This window comes from Pan troglodytes, chromosome 14, assembly GCF_028858775.2.
Source record: "Pan troglodytes isolate AG18354 chromosome 14, NHGRI_mPanTro3-v2.0_pri, whole genome shotgun sequence".
Classification (NCBI taxonomy): Eukaryota; Metazoa; Chordata; class Mammalia; order Primates; family Hominidae; genus Pan; species Pan troglodytes.
Genome location: NC_072412.2, coordinates 15483731 through 15511111, shown reverse-complemented (window position 1 = coordinate 15511111; position 27381 = coordinate 15483731). Strand labels below are relative to the sequence as shown.

Below are 27381 nucleotides of genomic sequence, written 5' to 3'. Positions count from 1 at the left end.
CTAAGATATATCATTCCTTTGTGCCAAGCACATAATGAAGGTAGAGGTTTAAGGGGGCCCTTAGCACAGAAGCACTGGGTTAGTCAGAAGGTGAGGTGAGCTGTCACACAGCCTTGATGCTAGAATGAGGGTGCCCTGGGAGTATCTTATCAGCCATGACACTGGTGCATCGGGCCGGTTTTTTTTTTTTTTTTTTTTTTTTTTTTTTTGAGACAGGCTGTTGCTTTGTTGCTCAGGCTGGAGTGCAGTGACATGATCATGGCTCAGCGCACCCTCGACCTCGTAGGCTCAAGCAATCCTCTCACCTCGAACTCCCGAGTAGCTGGGACCACTGTCTTGTACCACCATACACAGCTAATTTCTTAATTTTTTTGTAGAGATAGGGGTCTCCTTTTGTTGCCTAGGCTGATTTTGAACTCCTGGGCTTAAGTGGTTGTCCTGCTTCCACCTCTCAAAGTGCTGGATTACAGGCATGCCAGACATATGGAAACATTCTCAACTATCTGAAAATACGTGAAAAGCTTTGTTATGCATTGTGAGACAATACAGTGGGAATATTTCACCATCTGCCTAAGGTTTAAAAGGAAATAACTTTAAGCATGTGTCTAAATAGCAAGTAATGTTTTAGAGCGGATTCTCTTAAATTCAGCTTGGGCGTCTGCAGCATATACACAGCTTGAGCTGTAACCTGACATAGAGACAGGCAACTTCAGTGCCCACTGTTCTTAGGATCCACTGCTTTTTCACAGCTAAAACCCCTGAGTGGCACTGTTAAGTATTATGTTATGTTACTTTAGTCGTTAAACGTATAAGCATACCTCCAAAGGTTGAATGTAGGCCACTTGCAGAAAGTAGGCAGAATGCTCACATTTAATTCTTGATAATACTGTGTTTAGCTTTCTTATTCTTTGAAATCTCATTGAGAAGAAATACTGGCATCTGTTCAAAGTAATTTCTTTTTCAGTTGACAATATTATAAGTAATGTTATTGTATCATTTCCCTACTTGGACAGAGTGTGAAAATTTTGAGGAGCTTGTCTGCCAGAAATTTCTTCTTCATTTACAAAACATTAATGAGATATTATATTTAAATAATTTTATTTAATATTAAGTGTACTTGGTGAACGTGGCATAGAACATACAAAATAAAACTAATTTAAAATTATTAACTATTACATTTATAAGAAAGACTTGCTAATCATAACACTGTTGATAATGATTTGGAATAAAGCATTATTTCTTTTCCTGAAAACAATTGTAGCTATAACTCAATCATCTAAATTGCTTATTAGTTTTATTTCTTTTTAATTGTCTATTTTGATTAATTTTCTTTTTCTCCATTGGCTTCGTGTGTTTGTGGAGGTAAAATATACAGAATATAGAATTTGCCAGTTTTTCTATTTTTACGTGTACACTTCAGTGGCATTTAAATACATGCACCATTTTACCTTCCCACCAGCATTGCACAGGGTTTCAGTTTCTCCACATCCTGCCCAACATTTGTTTTTCTGGTTTTCTTGATTTCTGTTTTTTATTTGTTTTGATAATAGCATTCTAATGGGTGTGAAGTGGTATTGCATTATGGTTTTGATTTATATTTCCCTAGTGACTAGTGATGTTGAGCGTCTTTTCGAGTGCTTATTGGCCATTTGTATATCATCTTGGTGCAATGTCCGTATATATCCTTTGCCCAGTTTTGAATTGTGGTATTTGTCTTTTTGGAGTTCTCTATATAGTCTGGATATTAATTCCTTATAATGTATGTAGTTTACACATATTTTCTCCATTCTCTGGGTTGCCTTTTATTCTGTTGACAGTGGTTCTTGATGCACAAAAGTTTTTAATTCTGATGAAGTCCAGTTTGTCTGTGTTTTCTTTTGTTGCCTGTGCCTTTGATGTTCTATATAAGAAATCATTGCCAAATTCATTGTCGTGAAGCTTTTCCCATTTTCTTCTAAAAGTTTTCTAACTTTAGCTCTTACATTTAGGTCTTTGGTCTATTTTAAGTTACTTTTTGTATTTGGTGTTACATAAGGGTCCAACTTCATTTTAGCTAAAATTTTATGTATTTTAAAATTGATTATGAAAAGCATGTTTAGTTGAATAGAAAATTTTGTGCAGTGGAATTAACTGAATCTTTAAAACCTTTTTATTATGGAAATATTCAAACTAATCCATACATATAAGAATATAATGAGTCCCCCCTGTGCCCAGGCCCCAGCATTAATTATCAATATTTTGCCAATTTCGTTTCATTTACATACACACCCCCACACACGTTTTTTCCTAGAAAATTTTAAGTAAAATCACAGATATTACATCATTTTATCCATAAGTACATAAATGTACATTTCTTTTCTTTTTTTTATTATTATACTTTAAGTTTTAGGGTACATGTGCACATTGAGCAGGTTAATTACATACGTATACATGTGACATGCTGGTGTGCTGCAACCACTAACTCGTCATCTAGCATTAGGTATATCTCCCAATGCTATCCCTCCCCCCTCCCCTCACCCAACAACAGTCCCCAGAGTGTGATGTTCCCCTTCCTGTGTCCATGTGATCTCATTGTTCAATTCCCACCTATGAGTGAGAATATGCGGTGTTTGGTTTTTTGTTCTTGCGATAGTTTACTGAGAATGATGATTTCCAATTTCATCCATGTCCCTACAAAGGACATGTACTCATCATTTTTTATGGCTGCATAGTATTCCATGGTGTATATGTGCCACATTTTCTTAATCCAGTCTATCATTGTTGGACATTTGGGTTGGTTCCAAGTCTTTGCTATTGCGAATAATGCCGCAATAAACATACGTGTGCATGTGTCTTTATAGCAGCATGATTTATAGTCCTTTGGGTATATACCCAGTAATGGGATGGCTGGGTCAAATGGCATTTCTAGTTCTAGATCCCTGAGGAATCGCCACACTGACTTCCACAATGGTTGAACTAGTTTACAGTCCCACCAACAGTGTCAAGTGTTCCTATTTCTCCACATCCTCTCCAGCACCTGTTGTTTCCTGACTTTTTAATGATCGCCATTCTAACTGGTGTGAGATGGTATCTCATTGTGGTTTTGATTTGCATTTCTCTGATGGCCAGTGATGGTGAGCATTTTTTCATGTGTTTTTTGGCTGCATAAATGTCTTCTTTTGAGAAGTGTCTGTTCATGTCTTTTGCCCACTTTTTGATGGGGTTGTTGGTTTTTTCTTGTAAATTTGTTTGTGTTCACTGTAGATTCTGGATATTAGCCCTTTGTCAGATGAGTAGGTTGTGAAAATTTTCTCCCATTTTGTAGGTTGCTTGTTCACTCTGATGGTAGTTTCTTTTGCTGTGCAGAAGCTCTTTAGTTTAATTAGATCCCATTTGTCAATTTTGTCTTTTGTTGCCATTGCTTTTGGTGTTTTAGACATGAAGTCCTTGCGCATGCCTATGTCCTGAATGGTAATGCCTAGGTTTTCTTCTAGGGTTTTTATGGTTTTAGGTCTAACGTTTAAGTCTTTAATCCATCTTGAATTAATTTTTGTATAAGGTGTAAGGAAGGGATCCAGTTTCAGCTTGCTACATATGGCTGGCCAGTTTTCCCAGCACCATTTATTAAATAGGGAATCCTTTCCCCATTGCTTGTTTTTGTCAGGTTTGTCAAAGATCAGATAATTGTAGATATGCGGCATTATTTCTGAGGGCTCTGTTCTGTTCCATTGATCTATATCTCTGTTTTGGTACCAGTACCATGCTGTTTTGGTTACTGTAGCCTTGTAGTATAGTTTGAAGTCAGGTAGTGTGATACCTCCAGCTTTGTTCTTTTGGCTTAGGATTGAGTTGGTGATGCGGGCTCTGTTTTGGTTCCATATGAACTTTAAAGTAGTTTTTTCCAATTCTGTGAAGAAAGGCATTGGTAGCTTGATGGGGATGGCATTGAATCTGTAAATTACCTTGGGCAGTATGGCCATTTTCACGATATTGATTCTTCCTACCCATGGGGATGGAATGTTCTTCCATTTGTTTGTATCCTCTTTTATTTCCTTGAGCAGCGATTTGTAGTTCTCCTTGAAGAGGTCCTTCACATCCCTTGTAAGTTGGATTCCTAGGTATTTTATTCTCTTTGAAGCAATTGTGAGTGGTAGTTCACTCATGATTTGGCTCTCTGTTTGTCTGTTGTTGGTGTACAAGAATGCTTGTGATTTTTGTACATTGATTTTGTATCCTGAGACTTTGCTGAAGTTGCTTATCAGTTTAAGGAGATTTTGGGCTGAGACGATGGGGTTTTCTAGATAAACAATCATGTCGTCTGCAAACAGGGACAATTTGACTTCCTCTTTTCCTAATTGAATACCCTTTATTTCCTTCTCCTGCCTAATTGCCCTGGCCAGAACTTCCAACACTATGTTGAATAGGAGTGGTGAGAGAGGGCATCCCTGTCTTGTGCCAGTTTTCAAAGGGAATGCTTCCAGTTTTTGCCCATTCAGTATGATATTGGCTGTGGGTTTGTCATAGATAGCTCTTAGTATTTTGAAATATGTCCCATCAATACCTAATTTATTGAGAGTTTTTAGCATGAAGGGTTGTTGAATTTTGTCAAAGGCCTTTTCTGCATCTATTGAGATAATCATGTGGTTTTTGTCTTCGGCTCTGTTTATATGCTGGATTACATTTATTGATTTGCATATATTGAACCAGCCTTGCATCCCAGGGATGAAGCCCACTTGATCATGGTGGGTAAGCTTTTTGATGTGCTGCTGGATTCATTTTGCCAGTATTTTATTGAGGATTTTTGCATCAATGTTAATCAAGGATATTGGTCTAAAATTCTCTTTTTTGGTTGTGTCTCTGCCCAGCTTTGGTATCAAAATGATGCTGGCCTCATAAAATGAGTTAGAGAGGATTCCCTCTTTTTCTATTGATTGGAATAGTTTCAGAAGGAATGGTACCAGTTCCTCCTTCTACCTCTGGTAGAATTCCACTGTGAATCCATCTGGTCCTGGACTCTTTTTGGTTGGTAAGGTATTGATTATTGCCACAATTTCAGATCCTGTTATTGGTCTATTCAGAGATTCAACTTCTTCCTGGTTTAGTCTTGGGAGAGTGTATGTGTCAAGAATTTATCCATTTCTTCTAGATTTTCTAGTTGATTTGCGTAGAGGTGTTCATAGTATTCACTGATGGTAGTTTGTATTTCTGTGGGATCAGTGGTGATATCCCCTTTATCATTTTTATTGCATCTATTTGATTCTTCTCTCTTTTTTTCTTTATTAGTCTTGCTAGCGGTCTATCAATTTTGTTGATCCTTCCAAAAAACCAGCTCCTGGATTCATTAATTTTTTGAAGGGTTTTTTGTGTCTCTATTTCCTTGAGTTCTGCTCTGATTTTAGTTATTTCTTGCCTTCTGCTAGCTTTTGAATGTGTTTGCTCTTGCTTTTCTAGTTCTTTTAATTGTGATTTTAGGGTGTGAATTTTGGATCTTTCCTGCTTTCTCTTGTGAGCATTTAGTGCTATAAATTTCCCTCTACACACTGCTTTGAATGCATCCCAGAGATTCTGGTATGTTGTGTCTTTGTTCTCATTGGTTTCAAAGAACATCTTTATTTCTGCCTTCATTTCGTTATGTTCCCAGTAGTCATTTAGGAGCAGGTTGTTCAGTTTCCATGTAGTTGAGTGGTTTTGAGTGAGATTCTTAATCCTGAGTTCTAGTTTGATTGCACTGTGGTCTGAGAGATAGTTTGTTATAATTTCTGTTCTTTTACATTTGCTGAGGAGAACTTTACTTCCAAGTATGTGGTCAATTTTGGAATACGTGTGGTGTGGTGCTGAAAAAAATGTATATTCTGTTGATTTGGGGTGGAGAGTTCTGAGATGTCTATTAGGTCCGCTTGGTGCAGAGCTGAGTTCAATTCCTGGGTATCCTTGTTGACTTTCTGTCTCGTTGATCTGTCTAATGTTGACAGTGGGGTGTTAAAGTCTCCCATTATTAATGTGTGGGAGTCTAAGTCTCTTTGTAGGTCACTCAGGACTTGCTTTATGAATCTCGGTGCTCCTGTATTGGGTGCATATATATTTAGGATAGTTAGCTCTTCTTGTTGAATTGATCCCTTTACCATTATGTAATGGCCTTCTTTGTCTCTTTTGATCTTTGTTGGTTTAAAGTCTGTTTTATCAGAGACTAGGATTGCAACCCCTGCCTTTTTTTGTTTTCCATTTGCTTGGTAGATCTTCCTCTATCCTTTTATGTTGAGCCTATGTGTGTCTCTGCACGTGAGATGGGTTTCCTGAATATAGCACACTGATGGGTCTTGACTCTTTATCCAATTTGCCAGTCTGTGTCTTTTAATTGGAGCATTTAGTCCATTTACATTTAAAGTTAATAGTGTTATGTGTGAATTTGATCCTGTCATTATGATGTTAGCTGGTTATTTTGCTCGTTAGTTGATGCTGTTTCTTCCTAGTCTCGATGGTCGTTACATTTTGGCATGATTTTGCAGCAGCTGGTACTGGTTGTTCCTTTCCATGTTTAGCACTTCCTTCAGAAGCTCTTTTAGGGCAGGCCTGGTGGTGACAAAATCTCTCAGCATTTGCTTGTCTGTAAAGTATTTTATTTCTCCTTCACTTATGAAGCTTAGTTTGGCTGGATATGAAATTCTGGGTTGAAAATTCCTTTCTTTAAGAATGTTGAATATTGGCCTCCACTCTCTTCTGGCTTGCAGGGTTTCTGCCTAGAAATCCACTGTTAGTCTGATGGGCTTCCCTTTGAGGGTAACCCGACCTTTCTCTCTGACTGCCCTTAACATTTTTTCCTTCATTTCAGCTTTGGTGAATCTGACAATTATGTGTCTTGGAGTTGCTCTTCTCGAGGAGTATCTTTGTGGCATTCTCTGTATTTCCTGAATCTGAACGTTGGCCTGCCTTGCCAGATTCGGGAAATTCTCCTGGATAATATCCTGCAGAGTGTTTTCCAACTTGGTTCCATTCTCCCCATCACTTTCAGGTACACCAGTCAGACGTAGATTTGGTCTTTTCACATAGTCCCATATTTCTTGGAGGCTTTGCTCGTTTCTTTTTATTCTTTTTTCTCTAAACTTTCCTTCTCGCTTCATTTCATTCATTTCATCTTCCATTGCTGATACCCTTTCTTCCAGTTGATCGCTTTGGCTCCTGAGGCTTCTGCATTCTTCACGTAGTTCTCGAGCCTTGGTTTTCAGCTCCATCAGCTCCTTTAAGCACTTCTCTATATTGGTTATTCTAACTGGGAGGCACTCTCCAGCAGGTGCACACTGACACGTCACACTGCAGGGTACTCCAACAGACCTACAGCTGAGGGTCCTGTCTGTTAGAAGGAAAACTAACAAACAGAAAGGACATCCACACACCAAAAACCCTTCTGTACATGACCATCATCAAAGACCAAAAGTAGATAAAACCACAAAGATGGGGAAAAAACAGAACAGAAAAACTGGAAACTCTAAAAATCAGAGCGCCTCTCCTCCTCCAAAGGAACGCAGCTCCTCACCAGCAATGAAACAAAGCTGGACGGAGAATGACTTTGACGAGCTGAGAGAAGAAGGCTTCAGATGATCAAATTACTCTGAGCTACGGGAGGACATTCAAACCAAAGGCAAAGAAGTTGAAAACTTTGAAAAAAATATATGTACATTTCTTAACGTGGTATGTCTTTCTCTCATCACCTCTTTTGTTCTTTACTTTTATACATTATACTATGTCATTATCGGACCTTGTAAAATTAACAAGAATTCCTTAATATGTCATATCCAGTTAATGATTGACTCATTTCTACTCTAGTTAAGGTACAATTTAGGAGGAGGTTTGAGAATATTTTTTAACATTAAGATATAAACTTTTATAACAAGTGCTAAAATAATTGTTGCTAGAGTCTAACATTTATATTGGCAAATTGGACATTAGTATACATAGACATAGATTCTGCTCATTTTGCTTTCAATCTAAAATCATAGTTAAGATTACTGGCTGGGCGCGGTGGCTCACACCTATAATCCCAGCACTTTGGGAGGCCGAGGCGGGTGGATCACGAGGTCAGGAGTTCAAGACCAGCCTGGCCAATGTGGTGAAACCCCGTCTCTACTAAAAATACAAAAAAAATTATTTGGGCATGGTGGCAGGCTCTTGTAACCCCAGCTACTCAGGAAGCTGAGGCAGAGAATTGTTTGAACCCAGGAGGTGGAGGTTGCAGTGAGCCAAGATCGCGTCACTGCCCTTCAGCCTGGGCGACAGAGCGAGACTCCATCTCAAAAAAAAAAAAAAATTACTATGCTAGAAAGTCTTCCTGTAGAGGCATATTTAAGAAGCATTATCATAGGCATTGCCTCTGGAAAGCAGGCATGAATAGATGGCTGGGGTCTATCATGAGAGAGACCGTTCTCCATATATCACTTTGTACCTTCACATGTTGCCTTTTGTTTTGTTTTGGTCTTTTTCTGAGACAGGACCTTGCTCTGTCACTCAGGCTAGAGTGCAGTGGCATGATCATAGCTCACTATAACCTTGAACTCCTGGGCTCAAGTGATCCTCTTTCATAGCTCCCCGAGTAGCTGGGATTACAGGCATGCACCCCCATGCCTGGCTGTATGTTGCTATTGTGTATTTTAAAAACCTAATCCTGACTGTGCTTGTAGTCGCATGAATCTGTGCACATACATGCAAACAAGTACATGTACAACTGGTGAAATCTGAATAAGCTTCATGGATTATATCCATGTCAGTTTCCTGATTCTAACAATGTATGATACTTATGCAAGATGTTATCACTGAGACAAAGTGAGTAAAGGATATGTGAGATCTTCGTAGTATTTCTTACGACTGCAAAATAAAAAGTTTTAAAAACTAAGTTATAATAACAAAGAACTCTGTGTCAAAACTAAAATATAAAGTTGAAATATCAATTTTATTTTTTAGGAATCTGGTGAACAGTAACAAACTTTGGTGAAATTTCAGGAACCATAGCCATTGAAATGGATGAGGGAACCTATATACATGCACTCGACAATGGTCTTTTTACCCTGGGAGCTCCACACAAAGAAGGTTTGTGTCTGGAACGGAAGATCCTGCCACAAGTGTAGATTTTAGGACATTCATTCACTTAGGCCAAACTCTAACTAGTCTCAAACATTTTCCAAAGGAATGGAACCATTGCATTTGACTCTTCCATTTTTAAAAATTCCTTAATATTTACCAGCCATTGGCAAGTCCCTCTTTCTAATATAAGCATTTGAAAACATTCCGTATAGTTCCAGAAGAGTATCTTTGGAAATCAAAACAATATGAATAATTAAAATAGTAAGTGGAAAGAAAAAAGAAAACCTATTTGAGTCAAACATATTTGAATTTCTTTTTTATTCAGACCTATTACCAAAACTAACCTGGGTGCATTTAACAGTTTGAAGTTTCCACAGTTTCTTTAGCCCATTAGAGGAAGCACTAATGAGATATGAAGTAATTAGAAGATAAAAAGCAGTATCATTTTGTCAGCAAGGCCATCCATTGAATAAATGAAGGCATTTAGCTTTTTTAAATAAGTGCTTATTTCTGACTGTATTTTAAAATATAAAGAGAAGCTATCTCGAAAGTTATTAAATAAGCATTATATCACCCTGTCTTACTCAGTGTATAAAATTAGCACTGTAGTTAAAAGAAGATAAAATAGATCTTGATTCCAAAGATACAGTATTACAGTGACATCAGTGTATCTGAATATTCTTACATTTAATTGCAGAAGAAAATAGCCACATTTTTTAAAGCAAAATAATGTCTTTATATTTATAGCATATGTCAAATTTATTTTCAAATGTTTTTTCTCCAATAGTTGATGAGGGCCCTAGTCCTCCAGAGCAGTTTATGGCTGTCAAATTATCTGATTCCAGGTGAACTTATATTGTAATATAATTAGTAACCAGTTATTTTAAAAATTTAATTGTATTCATTAAAAATTTTAGTATCTGTCTTAAGCCCATGGTAATTTTGATATAAAAAATGAAATAGCTTTTTTGAAAAGTAGATTTTGTGATCTACTTTTAGTGGATTTCCTATCAATATATAATGCTAGGCTGGAAAAAAGATATGTAAGGTAAAAGATGAAGATTAATAATTTCATACACCAAATAAGATAGATTAAAAAATAAATCAAATAGTACAAAACCTGGTTCACTGTTGCTATGATATTTTAACTCACTGTTTGGAAGTCCACAGACAAACAGGAAGACTAAAAAAAAAGGAATATTGTTGAAACCAGCAGAGAATGTTACAGCATCATAACGACCAAAAGAATATTTTTACTCAATATTTTTACAGTCATTTTATAAAGTAACCTTTTTTATTCTCACCTTGTGCAGAAGTATAAAATGATTCTTTGGGTAAAAGATACTGAAAGTGAATTTACATATTTTAGTAATTGGTTACATCAACATGATAATGATTTCTGTTATATAATCATTAATGTATAAAGGAGTACAAGTCAATTCTGGCATCCGAGGAGATTCTTGGTAAGGTAAAAGAAATCATAATTTAAAAAAATCACATTAAGATGATTATTTCTATACTTTCTTTGAAAGTCTGATAAGTAGGGTGAAAAAGAATAAAAGCAGAGGAAGAAAAATTCAATAGTTTTAAACGGCTTTACAATTATAAACAAAGAAGGATTATAAAGAAAACTGACAAATGAGAAAATATTTGCAACAATGTTAATAGGCAGTGAGTTCTTACTCTTCATATGCATCTTGTATAGAAGTCATAGCACTGAAGACCCCAGTAGAAAAATTGCAAACAATCAGATCTGAATAGAAAAATGGACAAGAGGCATTACCAGATAATCTAAAAACTAAAAAGGAAAGGAAAAGAAAACAATTGTTATGCTAGTTAACCACTAAAATGCAAATTAATAGGATACTGTTTTTTTCGTATCAGGTTTTCAAGTATTTTTTTAGAGTCATAACGTTTAAAAAAAAATCCATGATACAAAACATACTCTGTTAATTTGAGGTAAGAATGTAAATGGAAGCAGCATTTTCTGGAAAACTGTTTGATGACATAAAGTTTTAGTAATTTATTATTGAAGTTTATAACTAAAGAGGTATAATTGAAGCATGATGAATTTTGAAAATATTATGTAATATATAAGGTACAATGTTTATATTAAAAAAGCAAAATATAAAACTAAATTTAAAACTGTACTGTCCAATATGGCAACAACTAGTCACATGTAGCTTTTTTTTTTTTTTGAAGGCACAGAGTCTCAATCTGTCACCCAGGCTGGAGGGCAGTGGTGTGATCATAGCTCACTATAACCTCAAATTTCTGAGCTCAAGCACTCCTCCTGCGTCAGCCTCCCAAGTAGCTGGTATTATATGTGCACACCACCATGCCCAGCTAACTTTTCACATTTTTTGTAAAGATGGGGTCTCACTATGTTGTCCAGGCTGATCTTGAACTTCTTGCCTCAAGCACTTCTCCCATTGGCTTCCCAAAGCACAGAGATTACAGGAGTGAGTCACCACTCAGCCACATGCATCTTTTGAACACTTGGAATATGTCCAGTCTGGAATTTTAGATATGTACACACCCACACACATACACATGTCCTGTTTTGATGTCCTATAATTAATTTTCTCTCAGTTTTTAACTTTTATCTATCTTATTAATGTACAGAATCGCCCTGAAACCTGGCTATGGAAAATATCTTAGTATAAATTCAGATGAACTTGTTGTTGGCGTTCAGATGCAATTGGACCAAGAGAACAATGGGAAGCAGTCTTTCAAAATGTGAGTGCTGTTATTGTTTATAAAAACTTCCTGTCAGTTTAACACAAAGTCTGTAGCAGTCAATAATAATATATTTAAAAAGAAAAAGTAGGATGCAATAGTATAATACATTAAATTGGAATAAATCAGTAAGAACACAGAGCCTTAAAGAGATCTCAAAATATAGTGCAACAAAAATAGCTTTAGTACTTTTGCCCACAATTATTTCTGTATACCCTTAGTGCCCGATATGGATCTCATTTCCATTGAAGAACCAGTCAATTTTAGGTCACAGAGTAGGAAAACAGAATCGTTCCTAAGTATCTTCTTTGTAGCAGAAGTCATGGATGCTTTCAGAAACTTTAGAGACTGTAAGCGAACAGTAGAGCTAGCTAAGACCAAGTTGTGACAATTTGCTTATAAAATATAAATAATAATAGTTCATTGAAGTAAATTATCTCTAAAAGACTTTCAGTTCATAAGCTTAAAATAGTGTATGAAAAGATAGTTTTAATATAAGAAGAAAAAAGATAATATACTAATTCTTAATTTTAGTAAGTAGACAGTTGTAGTGTATGGATGTTTTGTTAAATCTTTGTTGATACAGAATACATAATTTCCTTTTTCTGTTTGTGTGAGAAGTAAAGATTGAACAAAAATATGTGAGTGCTAAACTGTCTTTAAAAAGTAGATAACTATATCAAAAACAGTAAGGACCAGTGGGCACCATGCAGAACAAGCAAGTAGAAGATAAGCTCAGCCTTTGAGTAGCAGCTTTGGTAGTATACAACAATGAACTGAAAATAGGAACTCAGCAGTGTTTTCTAAGATGACAGATTAAACAAACATCCCACCAGAAAGAGGTAATCACTTAGACTAATTTCCTCATCCCCTAGGATAAAATCTTAAGTCAGTGACTTGAAAACTATTTTGACCCAATCCATTGAGAAATGCATTTTTACATTGCAGCCCAGCACACACATATGTATAACTGAAGCAAGAGTTGTACTTAACAATACTTACTTATCCGTGTGTTATGCATCTTGATATTTCTTATTCTCTTTTTAGCCTTCCTCTGTGTGTCTGTGTGTATTCTTTTCCCCCCCACCCACCCGATACCATTCAGGAAACACTACATTGATTTCATTACCTGCTAATGTGTTGCAACCCCTTTGAGATGATCCTACTAGTTATGATGAATCCTTCTAATAAAAGTTACACCAGTATAAAATGCCAATATTTCATAAGGCCAGGATGATGACTTAGATAGTACTAATATTACAACACTTTAGGAAAGTTCATTTCATTTTATTTTTAGGAAGGAAACTAAGTTTCAAAAATTTAAATTTAAATGAAAGAGGGTCTTAAAACTCTATTGCAAAAAGGACTCAGCTGAATAATCTGTGGCACAGGTTTAAATCGCCTTGGACCACACCACCATGTTCCAGGGCTCACCGGGAGCCATCGAGATGAGAGACCACCCAGCCCTTGTGACTTGACTAAGAAATTAAATCCATATTATCAGCACGTTTTTAACTGGATGTGATATAAGGTTAACATATTTTGTAATCATTGTATTTATAGATATTTTATCTAAATGTTATTGTATTCCAAGTTTTCCAAAAGAATCAACCAAATACAAGTTATAAATAAACATTACATTTGTTATGGGAGTTAAGCTAACCAAATTTATAACCCAGATTTAGATACACAAGAAAATCAGTTTTTAAAGTTTTGTTTAATAGAAAGCAGTGTAATACATCAAACATTAAACAACGAAAAATGTGTATGAATATTTATTTTCACACACAAAAGTCCCTCAGACATTGATTCTTAAATTCAAAACACCAAAGGCATTGTATATGCCTTTTCATGTTTTCTAATTGTGAAGAAAATAAATTTTACTTAAAATGCTAATATTTGAATAAAGTATGCATTCATAATTATGTTCTTGTCTTTAAAGTTAATTTTTCAAACAGAACTAAATCAGTTTTATCTTCAGTAGATCTTTTAGAAAGGAAGCAATCCTACCTCATCTAATTAGAGTTTAGTCCTACTAGGAAGATACACTACAAATATTTATTGTGGCAATCTTTGAATAGCAAAATGAAAGGTGATTTTGGTTTCCTTTTCTATATGTTCTTGTATTATATTTTTCAGGTTTTTCTCTAAGTTCTTTTCTGTGATTTTTAAATCAGGGAGGAAAAATTCATTCAGTCTAAACACTTAATGTTTCTTCTACAAGAAGTATCCTCATGGCGATTTTGTTACTTTGTTTCACTTAGGGGAAAATGGCTTTGTTGGCCTCAAATAGCTGCTTTATTAGATGCAATGAAGCAGGGGACATAGAAGCAAAAAGTAAAACAGCAGGAGAAGAAGAAATGATGAAGGTAATGATGACATTTTATACAGATGACTGCATTCACACGTGATGTGACTGTATCTCTTTAAAATGTTAAGTCATCATTTACTGTCACTTTAAAGATTTACTTAATAGCTTTTTATAATGTGGTGTTTCAAATAGACTCATTTTTAATTACAAATCCCATAGCTGATGGCTTGTTTATACAATGTGATAGAGAAATCAGCGCATCTAGGAGCTACCTTGCCATTATCTCCATGGATTAGTATGTTTTACTGGTAGTTCCACATGCTCTTTTTATGCTTTCATTTTCTTGTTTTCTTGCTTGTATTTTAAAATCTAAATTTTAAAATAGATAACATGTACACGTGGTCCAACATTTTTAAATAAAAGCATACGAAGATGAAGACATATGCCTGCCATGCATCTTGCTCACCTGTGTCCCAGCTCCTGTTCCTCTTTCCCTTTGTTTTGTTTTTTTATAGCCTCCTAAAATTTCTTTATAAACATATGAATATATTTATAATTTTCAACTGTCTTACACTAAAGGCAGCCTCCTCTATAGTTTTCTTGACTTTGATTTTTTTTTCTTTAAAATTTTATCTTGGAGAGTTTTCTACTATTAGTTTGAATGCAGAAAGTTTTCTCTTTTTCTTGCTTCTCCTCTCTTTCTCTCTCTCTCTTTTTTAACAGCCACATAATATTCCATTTTAGGGATGTACCTTTATTTATTTAGTCTTTTATAGATGGAAATTTAGGCTGTTTCCAGTCTTTTGCTCTTATAAACAGTGCTGCAGTATATAACATTGAATATGCATCAATTTGTAGATGTGCGTGTGGACCTGAAGATAAATTTCAAGAAGCAGAATTACCAGGTCGGGGTATACGCGTTTGTATTTATGTAATGCTTGAGCTTCTGTGATGATAATCACTCTATGAAACATTAAAAATCATAGCAGAACTTCTGGGGCCTTAGCCCTTACATTTAAAAAATATTTTTAGTAATAGTACCCATCTTCTTTGCATTAGGAGAAACATGAATCACATAAAACATGTTTTTTATTTTATTTTTAAAATTTGTGTGCATCACTAAGCTGGAAAAAAAAGTTCCTTATTCCAGGCTAAATTCCTTCATCTGTAGTCAGACGCGTTATCCATTGCACCAGTGGCCTGTGCCCTCCCTAATCCTACTATTTGTTTTACATCATTGTAAAAGTTACACAGACATCTTCATATCAAGGTGAAATTCTAAATAATACTGTTAATATAACCTAGATAAATCAGGTAGTTAACTGGAATTTGATGAAAACATTTAAGGCTTAATTTTTTAGACTCACAAAAGCCACTGATCTTTAATGATAAACATATATCAGGATGTGTCTAAAGAATAACTCCCCCCTTCTTGACACATGGCTTTTCTGTGTCTTGGCATTCCATCGCAGTACTGAGCATCCTGAACCTTGTTTTGTTTGTCTCTTTTGGGAATCACAGGTTGCATCCAGTCTGACCCAGATTTGCTCTGTCAGGCATTGTGGGGGCCAGAGTGGAAGGCTCTAAGAGAGGGGGCAAATGCCTTTTCTAAAATGCCCTTCATTCTTATAATCAGAGCATAAAAATTTATGTTACATTTTTCTCTACTACCAGTGTAATTTAAAAGCATCTATCAATTCTCTGTATGTGCTTCATGTTAGATTTCCGGTCATATGTTTGATTTTCTTTTTAGAATAGTCTTGATTTCAGATAATTTCAAATCTAAAGCTCAAACAATTTCAATCTAAAACGTAGGTATTTTCTTACAGTTAGAGAAGTGAAGTGTTATATTTTTTCGTTGCATGCATCCAGCACGTGCGTTGCAGTCTTGAATTTCCATAATGCTCCTGTGAGGTGGATGTGAGCTCAGCCTTACAGACAGTAAGACAGCCTCTGACCCTCCTTACATCCTCGTGGTTTTTGTCAGTCAGTTCATGGAAATCGCAGTGATTTCAAGGTGTGGTAAGACAGGATGTGTACCCAGGCCCAGCTGACTCCAGAGGCCAGTCTCAGTATTTCATAGCACAATTGCTTCTCAGGAAACAGGTCATGGAGGAAATGCAGATGGGTTTGTGACTTAGATTTAATTTTATATATTTATATTTTATTGTATCATGTTTAAATTATTTTTCATCTGGATATCATCACAAAAGTGTTATTGAAGGCAACAATTGCAAATATATGTGCAGTGCTTTGCACTTATACAAAGATACAAAGATACTTACACAAAGATTGCATTTTTCACTATTTAAAGCAATTTTCAGATGAAATACAAAGTTTTCTGGGTCTCTTTGGTTAGTCAAGTACTTGGAAGCTCTGAACAGTGATTATTTAGGACTCTTTTCGTACCATTTAATTGCAGGCTCTCCTAATCTCTGTCAGCCCTTCACCTTTATGACCTTGCCTTATCTACCAGAACACAGATCCCTCTTACTAAAGGTAGCATTGTGCTACAGGCCCTAGCAGGGAATGTTTTCAGGTCTGGGACCCCTCTAATCAAAACTGTCACAAAGATGTCATTGGCACAAACACGTTATTTGTCATCACTTTCTAAGCAGCCCTGGAACTAGACTCTGGCCACAGAGATCCCTTAGGAGACATGAGTCCTTACCATTGCCAATTGCCTGTTCTGTGGGTGATCCTAATTGTTGAATGCAGATCAATTAACTTATGACATGTGATAGTAAGCATCTATCCAAACTTAGGAGGATATAAGAAGCTAGTAAAAGAGGTGGGTTCCAATTAATTAAAAACAAGTTGTGTAATGTTAAAAGTTTTAATACTTTGGTAATAGTCTGTGCAATCTAAAATAGCTATTAAGCTTTCAATCTGATCAAATGAACACTTGTCTGCTAGGGATAATTTGATCCTAGTGTATTAACTTGGAGGACAAAATTAAATTAGTTAATGATTGCTTTACTGCCTAACAGGATCTGATGTGTAAAATGTTTCTGAAATAATTTTTTCTGTAGTGTTTCTGACACAAGGGCTGTGGAGGAAGCATGTGATAGCACTTATTCATATAGATTATATATATGAAGTAAAAACACATAGCCAGAACCTGTCTTTTTCTGAATATAGTTGCTCAGTTAATTTTTTCTTCTGCATAAGAAATCATCTCGAATGTTCTTATGTGATACGTAAAGTGGGGAAGGTGGAAGATAAACGTATAACCCATTGGATTCTCTTTTCCAATATCTAGATTAGATCCTGTGCTGAAAGAGAAACCAAGAAAAAAGATGACATTCCAGAAGAAGACAAAGGAAATGTAAAACAATGTGAAATCAATTATGTGTATGTATGCTTTTCCTTTTAGACCTACAGATTTGACAGTGAAGTGCTTCTCAAAGTGCTTTCAAAATAAATTACCTAATTAGCTGGGGATGGTGGTGCATGCATGTAGGCCCAGCTACTCGGGAGGCTGAGACAGGAGGATTGTTTGAGCCCAGGAGTTCAAGGCTGCAGTGAGCTCTGATCACCACTGCATTCCAGCCTGGGTGACAGAGCAAGACCCCGTCTGAAAAAATGAAAACTGATGGACAAGAAGAGGCAACACAATGTATCCTTTGGGACAGAGCACTGAGCTAAATGCTTTTCTTTTCTTGAGGGTTCAGTTTTCCTAATCATCCTACCAGCTCCCAAAACTAGTCAGTCGGGTTAGTCAATCTCTCCATTCATTCATACAATAGGAGTGATGCCTGTCAAAGGCTGTGCTATGGCCAGGACACAGGGGACTCCAGCCAGCATGCCCTAATAGAAATGGGGCCTTGTGCTACCCAGTCAATGAGTGGCCCTCCTCTTGAGAGGTCATGAAGGTCATCTTTGTTGTTCAAAAGCTCCAGCTTATTTAAAAAAATATAATTAGACTTTTTTTTTTCTCCCCCAAGACGGAGTCTCGCTCTGTCCCCCAGACTGGAGTGCAGTGCCATGATCTCAGCTCATCGCAACCTCCACCTCCCAGGTTCATGTGATTCTCCTGCCTCAGCCTCCCGAGTAGCTGGGACTACAGGCACACGCCACTACGCTCGGCTAATTTTTGTATCTTTAGTAGAGACGGGGTTTCACCATGTTGGCCAGGCTGTTCTCGAACTCCTGACCTCGAGTGATCTGCCTGCCTTGGCCTCCCAAAGTGCTGGGATTGCAGGCATGAGCCACTGTGCCTGGCCTACAATTAGACTTTTTTAATAAGTGAAAAAGAAATTAACAGTATTTATAAATTTAATAGTAAATATGTATAATCAGAGTTTGAGGTTTTTTCAATGAAGGCATTTTCTTTGCATAAAGAAATTTCAGAGCTTCCAAGACCACAAACTTAAAATAAGTAAAGAAGCAGTAAAATTCTTAAAAAGACACAGAAAGATGGATTTTTGCATGAGACGCTTCTGGACAGGTAGCTATTTATTTACTTATTTCCACTATTTTCAGTAGCCAATAGAAATGGCATATAGAAAACCTACATTCTCTTAAATTACTGTAGTTTTCACATTTTTGTCTTTATTTCTAATTTATGAGTGTGGCAATATTACCTAGAGAGGACATCATGAGTTTGGGAAAAGACTTTCAAGAAAGAATATCTAAAAATTATAACCGATTCTAAGCATATACTTTAAGAAATTCAGGTTTGACTGTATCTACTTCATAAATTTATCATTATCTTTTTATAACTATTAGAACCAGAGTTAGAAAGAAGCAGTTTGACTAATATAAAAATTATGTGGATTCTGTTAGAGTAGTTCAGGTTCCTTAAAATAAGCATAGATCAACTAAAAAACTAAGTATAAAAGCTAAACAAGTGAAATTGAAGCAGTTTTATTGTAAGATTTGGAAGAGTGCAGGATGTTTATCATAGCACATTATTAATATTTATTACTATTCCTATGTAGATAAGTGATGTCCTAGATTTACAACATAGAAAAACAGGTAGAGACGTTTAGCTGTGAGTGTACAAGTATAAATCAATTAAGTGCCAGATTTTGATAATCACCAGCAGCTCATTCAAGTCCTATGTTGGAAAGTTACTCTTACCCTTTTTTTACATTACTTGATAAAGGCAATGTTTAATTACATATTTCCTGTTAACTAGCTGGTAGAGTTCATACCTAAAGTCAGTAAATAACATTAAGAACTTTTTCCAGCTGAGCAAATGAGTATGTATCTAGTTGTAAGAAATCAAGAAGAGGATATAAAATATAATCAGGATGTGGAGTCTAAAATGGAATAAGCTCTATGTCCTGTAACTTTTTTCACTTGTAATAATACTGCATTCTCACCCTGTTAAATGGAAATTTAGAGCACCCTTAAATTCCAGCATAATTAAAATTGCTATTTGGATTGAAAAAGCCCTTAGGCAACATTTATTGAATATTAGGAAATAACTTTTATAAGATTGGAATCCATTTTTTATAGAAACCAAATTTAAAAGTATACATATTTTAATATAAGTGTTGTGGTAATACACTAACCAAAATTGAACACACAGTTTTAACGCTTTTTATATTTAGTAGCAGTTGAATATATATGACATGTTTTACATAGATTAATTTTACTATTTTTCTTTATTTAAACAAGAGAACCAAATTGAAAGCTGACAGATACTGCAAATGACTGGGATTTTTGTTTCTGCCTTATCTTTTTGTGTGTTTTTTTCTGAATAAAATATTCAGAAGAAATGCTTTTACAGAGTTCTTGAGTTGTTGTGAACTTATTGTTTAGCTGGTAGCTAGTTTAACCAGGATTAAACAAGTTTAATCAGGATTCTTCATGGATGTACTTTTTAGCTAACTACAGTTTTTCACACGGAAATGAAACTTACAGTAAACACTTAACGTACCACAGAATTTTTTTCTGGATTTCTGGTCCTGAAGCATGAAGTGTACTAGAAACCAATTCTTCCTGCGCTACTTGTGGAATCTTTCTTACTGGATCATAATCTTACTTTACTTTATATAATAGATGCTTAATCAGTGCCTTTAATAGGAAGTTAGAAACTCCCAATCCAATCAACAAGGCTTTGATTCTACCTCCTAAGTACTACCCAGATCACAGACAATCCAAATATCAGAACTAGGGGGCTGGGCAGAGAGGACAAATCATCTATTAGGGAGTGGGACAGAAAGTGGAAACATTACAAAGGAGCAAGTAGGCTCAGAACAGAGGGGAGAGTAATACTGGGGAAATTCCCTACTGAGGACAGGTTTGCCACAGTGGATATGTATGTGATGCTTTTGTCCTCATGGGCTGGAATGGAAGCTGATAAAGAAGTTCAGACGCTACGTGTTGCTTAGGTCTGCTTTGTTGAAGCCTCTTTCAGAGTTCCTAAACACAATATTCCCGTGGCATCTAATCCCAGTGAGTGCTCCAAATCCAGGCTGTATATCAGATGCCACGGGAAATTCTGCCTCACGACTGAGGTTGGTTCAAGCATCTGGATGATGTCAAAAGTCCACGTTGTGTGCTGGCCTAACCTGAAAGGCCCTATCTAGTTCTAGCCTTTAAATTCCTTCTGTCACCAAATCTAGAGTTACATGGCATCTGTACAAGCTAGGTAGCTGAGGCATAGGATCAGCTCTATAAAGGAGCTTTTGGAGCTTTTGTTGTAGGTCTAGCTCCAACTTGGCACTCCAGTTCCAATAGCTGGACTTTCTCTCATCGTGTGTTCTGATCCTTGGATTGGGAACAAAGTAACCACTCTGATCTCACAAAGCAGTGGTTCCAGTTCCCAACTGGTGACTATTTTGCCTCCCAGGGGACATTTTCGTTTTTACAACTGGAATACGGTCTTGAAGAGTAGAGGCTAGGGATGCTGTGAAGCATGTGGCAGAATCCTGTTCCGCCCAGAATGCTAACAGTGCCAAGGTTATGGAGCCTTCCCACCCGAGGGCTTGGTCTATTCCTTGTTTTTGCCAGCTCCCTAACCCTTAAACACAACAGTTCAAATCTATATGCATAAGCATCTCCTAGGGACCTGCACGTTTCCAATATTGACTACTGAGACCCATCCGTAGAGATGCAGGCTTAGGAGGTCTAGGATTGGGCTCAAAATTTGCATTTTAACAAGTACTCCAGGTCATTCTGAAGCAAGTGATACAAACCACAGGATGAGGAACACCACCTTCAAGAGACTGAATCTTGCTTCCCAACACTAGCTTGGTATCTGAGACCATCTGCCTGCTGACTGGCTTTCCTGACACAAACATTCTGCATGTAGGCACAGTGTGTTCCTGGACTCCATGTCAACCCGTTCACCCTCATGTTCCCTTGGTTCCTGTCCCCAGTCCAGCAAGCAGAACTGATTACAGATCTTGACAACAGAAGATACAGATTTAAAATAACTTGCCTGTTCCCGTGGACTTTATCCACTAGTGAAGGAGGACAACTGGACAAGGGGAGAGGGTAGGTGGGGGCTCCTTCCCTATTCCTCCTATTCCACTTTATACAAACCCCAGCTAGACCACTGGGAGAGCAACGGGGGTTAAGAATGACTGCATCTAAATATTGTCATCTGGTTCACTCTTTTTCCATCTTGTACACAAGGATATCATGAGTTTTGTTTAAATTACTGGGAATTTCGTCTGCTCAGTGTTTGTTTTGTCTGCAGCCATTCCCAGAATTCTAGGGCAAGACCAGCTTCTTTGCCAACGGGGTGAACAGGAAAGAACCCAAGTAGGAATTGCCTTTTAAAAAAAATCCCTTCCCACCCTCTTAATTACGTAATGCATGCATTTTTATAGCTTTTTTGCTCATTCCATTACCTGAGGTCAGCCACTGATATTTAACCCATCCTTAGCCTCGGAGGAGGGCAGAGGAGCACTCGTCATATTGATTTCGCTAGCGGTGACATGATTTCCTCCTGTGCCACTCAAATTCTCTCCTTCTTTAACTTGATGCTCAGTAGGTTGTGTTTCACTCGTCTTTGCAGATTGTTAGGAAGATGAGAATCAGCTTTCATTTTTGATGTTGCTATAGAGAAGACTCCATGGTAATCTTTATTTGCACAATCAACTTTTTCTTTTCCCCCAGAAATTGCAAATTCTTATGTGAGAGACAGCTTTCTGGAGTCTGCAAGCATAGATTATCGTCCCTCTTTTGATGGTAAATTTCTTATATCCTCACCAACAATAAAATACTTACATATAATTTTGGCATGTCATATTGATTGCCAACTACAAGTAAGAATATTCCTTGATTTTAAATCTAGATTAATTATGAAAATTTGAGTAGCCACAAAAAATTATTGTGTACAAATTTATAGACCTCTTCTTAGGATTAAATGAGTTAATAATAACTAATATTTATTGTGTAGTTATGGTATGGCAGAAGCTTCCTATGTACTATTTCATTTTATACTTAAAAAGATATTCCATGCAAAATGCTATAATTTCCCTATACCTCCAATTTGCACATGATAAAACTGGGCCTCGTAAAGTTTTCACCCCAGAGTTCTCTGCTTAGTAAGAAGTAGAAGGAAGTCTAAACCTAAGTCATCTGATTTCAGAGCCCATATAGTTAAAATGCTCTAAATGCAGCTTCCCATGGTGATGGTGACTATGAGAGCCTGTCACATATGATGTAGGACCCCAGTGCTTCCCTGTAACATGTGCAAGATTCCCGTGATGTCGGTGACTATGAAAGCTTGTCACATACGATGTAGGACAGTGCTTCCCTGTAACATGCGCAAGATTCCCATGATGATGGTGACTATGAGCCTTTCACATATGATGTAGGACAGTGCTTCCTCTGTAACATGCACAAGATTCCCGTGATGATGGTGACTATGAGAGCCTGTCACATATGATGTAGGGCCCCACTGCTTCCTCTGTAACATGCACAAGATTCCCGTGATGATGGTGACTATGAAAGCCTGTCACATACGATGTAGGACAGTGCTTCCCTGTAACATGCAGAAGATTCCCGTGATGATGGTGACTATGAGAGCCCATCACATATGATGTAGGACAGTGCTTCCCTGTAACATGTACAAGATTCCCGTGATGATGGTGAGTATGAGAGCCTGTCACATATGATGTAGGACAGTGCTTCCTCTGTAACATGCACAAGATTCACCCGTGGATCTTATTAAAATGGAAACTCATAGACCACACTTTGACTAGCTAAGATAGGAGCATTTAAACGGATGTCTTGGTGACAGTGCTAAGATGCTACTGTTCATGTGGGCACTGGCTCGCCATATTAACGAAGCTTAGGACCTCCAGTCCTGGCTGGAAAAGAAATACAGATACATAGGATGTGACTGTGCATATGGAATGTCTGTTGTGTTCTGGACATTGTACTAGACACTAGAGATAAAAAGTCAAATATCCCTTGCCTCTATCTGAAAGGAGCTTCCTACTCAGTGGCTTCTGACTGCAGTGTATATGTTCTCTTCTGTCCTGGGTGGGTGAGCTCTATCTCAATGTTGGTAACTGAACACTGCCCAATGGGTTTGATGAGGGAGATCATAGCTAGCTGTGCTCCCACAAAGCTATGACCATAGCATATCTCATGATGCCATTTCCCCCTTTTCAGAAGGGTCCCTCCAGTATCATACATGCTCCCCATGATTATAAATTCTTCCTCTTTGCACTAAATGTTCCTAAATCTTGCAAAGATAAAAACATAAACCACATTCTCGTCATATTAGTTATATAAATATATATGCACCCAATAGAGGAGCACCAACATTCATAAAGCAAGTCCTGAGTGACCTACAAAGAGACTTAGACTCCCACACATTAATAATGGGAGACTTTAACACCCCACTGTCAACATTAGACAGATCAACGAGACAGAAAGTCAACAAGGATACCCAGGAATTGAACTCAGCTCTGCACCAAGCGGACCTAATAGACATCTACAGAACTCTCCACCCCAAATCAACAGAATATACATTTTTTTCAGCACCACACCACACGTATTCCAAAATTGACCACATACTTGGAAGTCAAGTTCTCCTCAGCAAATGTAAAAGAACAGAAATTATAACAAACTATCTCTCAGACCACAGTGCAATCAAACTAGAACTCAGGATTAAGAATCTCACTCAAAACCACTCAACTACATGGAAACTGAACAACCTGCTCCTGAATGACTACTAGTTGCATAACGAAATGAGGGCAGAAATAAAGATGTTCTTTGAAACCAACGAGATCAAAGACACAACATACCAGAATCTCTGGGACGCATTCAAAGCAGTGTGTAGAGGGAAATTTATAGCACTAAATGCCCACAAGAGAAAGCAAGAAAGATCCAAAATCGACACCCTATCATCACAATTAAAAGAACTAGAAAAGCAAGAGCAAACACATTCAAAAGCTAGCAGAAGGCAAGAAATAACTAAAATCAGAGCAGAGCTGAAGGAAATAGAGACACAAAAACCCTTCAAAAAATTAATGAATCCAGGAGCTGGTTTTTTGAAAGGATCAACAAAATTGATAGACCGCTAGCAAGACTAATAAAGAAAAAGAGAGAAGAATCAAATAGACGCAATAAAAAATGATAAAGGGGATATCACCACCGATCCCACAGAAATACAAACTACCATCAGAGAATACTACAAACACCTCTACACAAATCAACTAGAAAATCTTGAAGAAATGGATAAATTCCTCGACACGTACCCTCTCCCAAGACTAAACCAGGAAGAAGTTGAATCTCTGAATATACCAATAACAGGATCTGAAATTGTGGCAATAATCAATAGCTTACCAATATTAGTTATATAGTAATGATAAAAGTTCCTTACTTTTCTTTCTTTTTTTTTTTTTTGAGACGGAGTCTTGCTCTGTCACCCAGGCTGGAGTGCAGTGGCGCGATCTTGGTTCACTGCAAGCTCCGCCTCCCAGGTTGACAGCATTCTCCTGCCTCAGCCTCCCAAGTAGCTGGGACTACAGGCACCCGCCACCATGCCTGGCTAATTTTTTGTATTTTTAGTAGAGACAGGGTTTCACCGTGTTAGCCAGGATGGTCTTGATCTCCTGACTTTGTGATCCGCCCACCTCAGCCTCCCAAAGTGCTGGGATTACAGGCGTGAGTCACCGCGCCCAGCCCAAGTTCCTTACTTTTCATGTGTTTAATATTTTCTCCCAGTTTATAGAATATATTGATTAAGAATAAATTTTGGCCACGCATATCTATTAAAAACTTCATGATATACTTTGCTATTTTTAAATTTCTTATGCTCTTATAAAATGTGTGTTCTGGACTCTTGTTGGCTTCCATTTCTTCCCTCTGGCTTCTGTTAGTTTAGGCTATGAGCAGAGATGGACAAGGTGGCTACTGTAATGGATCAAGGCTATGAGCATCTTGTGAAGTAGGATGTTAAATCTGTAAATATCAGAATGAATCCAAACTTATCAATTCAAAACTGCATTGTAAAACAGCTCAAAAAAGACTAAAAACACAGCTCTACACTTTAGGAGGCTGAGGCAGGCAGATTGCTTGAGCTCAGGAGTTGGAGACAAGTCTAGGAAACATGGAAAAACCCTGTCTGTACAAAAAAATATATTTTTAATTTGCTGGGTATGGTGGTATGAGCCTGTGGTCGCAGTTTTTCAGGAGGCTGAGGTGAGAGGATTGCTTGAGCCTAGAAGGTAGAGGCTGCAGTGAGCTCTGATCACGCCACTGCATTCCAGCCTAGGTGACAGAGTGAGACCCGTTTCAAAAACAAGCAAACAAAAATAACTAAAAAAAACAGGTCTAAACGAAGGTGGCCAGAAAAGTAGCTCAACTTGTTCCTGTCTGGTTAAATACAAACATAAATGAACTACTTATATGCCCCAGTGGCTTCATAATGCTGAAAGCAAAGTCAATTGTTCTAGCAGGTTCTGGAAAACTTTATCATATCATGGGGTTCAATGAAAATATCAAATCATAAATGAAATAATCAAATCTGAAAGTGAATCTCGTTTCAAAGACCTCAGAAGCCACTGTGTCGGAAGCTCTTTTCAGATACAGACAAGTGATTATTTGACTCCTTATCTCTGTTGTCTAGCACAATGTCCAGAACACAACAGATATTCCATATGCACAGTCACATCCTATGTATGTGTATTTCTTTTCCAGCAAGGACTAGAGGTCCTAAGCTTTATTTATATGGTGAGCCAGTTCCCAAATGAGCAGGAGAATCTTAGCACAGTCACCTACACACTCATTTCAATGCTCTGGCCCCTTATCCAAGCTAGTCAAAGTGTGGTCTATGGTTTTGCATTTTAAGGAGATCCCCGGGCGAATCTTGTGGCTGTCAAAGGAGGAGAAGCACTGCCGAAAAGGTGAACTAATTTATCGAGGTAGGCTGGCTATTTATTTATTTATCTTGTTGATGGGAAGATTCAAATTGACATACACAATCACCCCCATAAAGATTTCAGGTAAAAAACAAACAAAGGTTTAGATATCAGATGTGTTTTACAATTACCACACCACTGTTTACTACAGCATCCAGTAGCACATTTCCAGTAGACTTAGGTGAAAATTTCTATCTCATGAGCCTTCTGTCAGTACTTTTAAACTTGGATACTCAATAAATAGTGGCCAAATTGAATCTCTTACAGGCATCTCACTCAAACTGCAGTCATACTTTCCAATAGGCCCCATAAAAATCCTTGTTCTGGAGCAATCTAATATATTTATCCACCTCTTTAGACACTTAGGTAAGTATAATAATACAAGTTTTTTGTGTGTGTGTGTATTGTGTACCTTGTGGCCTCTTGCCCAGTTTCTGCAACAACTGAAGCTGAGGCAAGTTTAATGTAAATAATGTCCAGCAATGTTAGAAATGTTGACTTTTATGTGTCCATCAGGAAAAAAGGATGAATATTGTAGAGGAAATTTTCATTCTGGAAAAAATGCATACTGTTTGAATATTACTTTCATGCTTTCCACAGATATTATACACAGATATTATATTCCAAGGGTTATGTTTCAAAGTCATCAAAAATAGAAAATACCTTTTATATTTCTAGCTGAAAATAATAACAGTAATTAGCCTACCTTTGGGGAAATGTGATAAAAATACTAATGACCATCACAACTGATTAAAAGCATAAAATGTGCAATGATTTAAACTACATGTTCTTTATATGAATTATATGCATAGAAATATAGACACATTTGATAAATTATATTTAAAGTCTGAGTGCTTTGGTAAATGATTCAGTCATCTGTAGATTGAAGGGATTACTTTTATCTGCCTTCATAGTGAGAATTAGATTTCTATTCTTTAT

General features: G+C 37.0%; 1 protein-coding gene across 7 annotated transcripts in view; it reads left to right on the top strand.

The window, feature by feature from the left end:
* LOC129136896 (protein FRG1B-like) overlaps nucleotides 1–26939 on the top strand; it is a 34613-nt gene extending 7674 nt beyond the window's left edge. The window contains exons 3-8 of one of the 7 annotated variants that reach the window (XR_010150347.1): nucleotides 7495–7665; nucleotides 8932–9057; nucleotides 11677–11790; nucleotides 17364–17455; nucleotides 18049–18551; nucleotides 26373–26939. Coding sequence is in view for 1 of the 7 variants with exons in the window: in XM_063791905.1 (XP_063647975.1) it covers nucleotides 8992–9057; nucleotides 14055–14159; nucleotides 17364–17477 (285 nt within the window). In the remaining 6 variants the exon portion in view is untranslated. Of the gene's footprint in view, nucleotides 1–7494; nucleotides 7666–8931; nucleotides 9058–9838; nucleotides 9897–11676; nucleotides 11791–14054; nucleotides 14160–17363; nucleotides 17824–18048; nucleotides 19843–21435; nucleotides 21825–26372 lie in introns of those variants that run through there. The other 6 variants (XR_010150344.1, XR_010150346.1, XR_010150345.1 and 3 more) reach the window with 6 other exon arrangements.
* The last annotated feature ends 442 nt before the right edge of the window (nucleotides 26940–27381 follow it).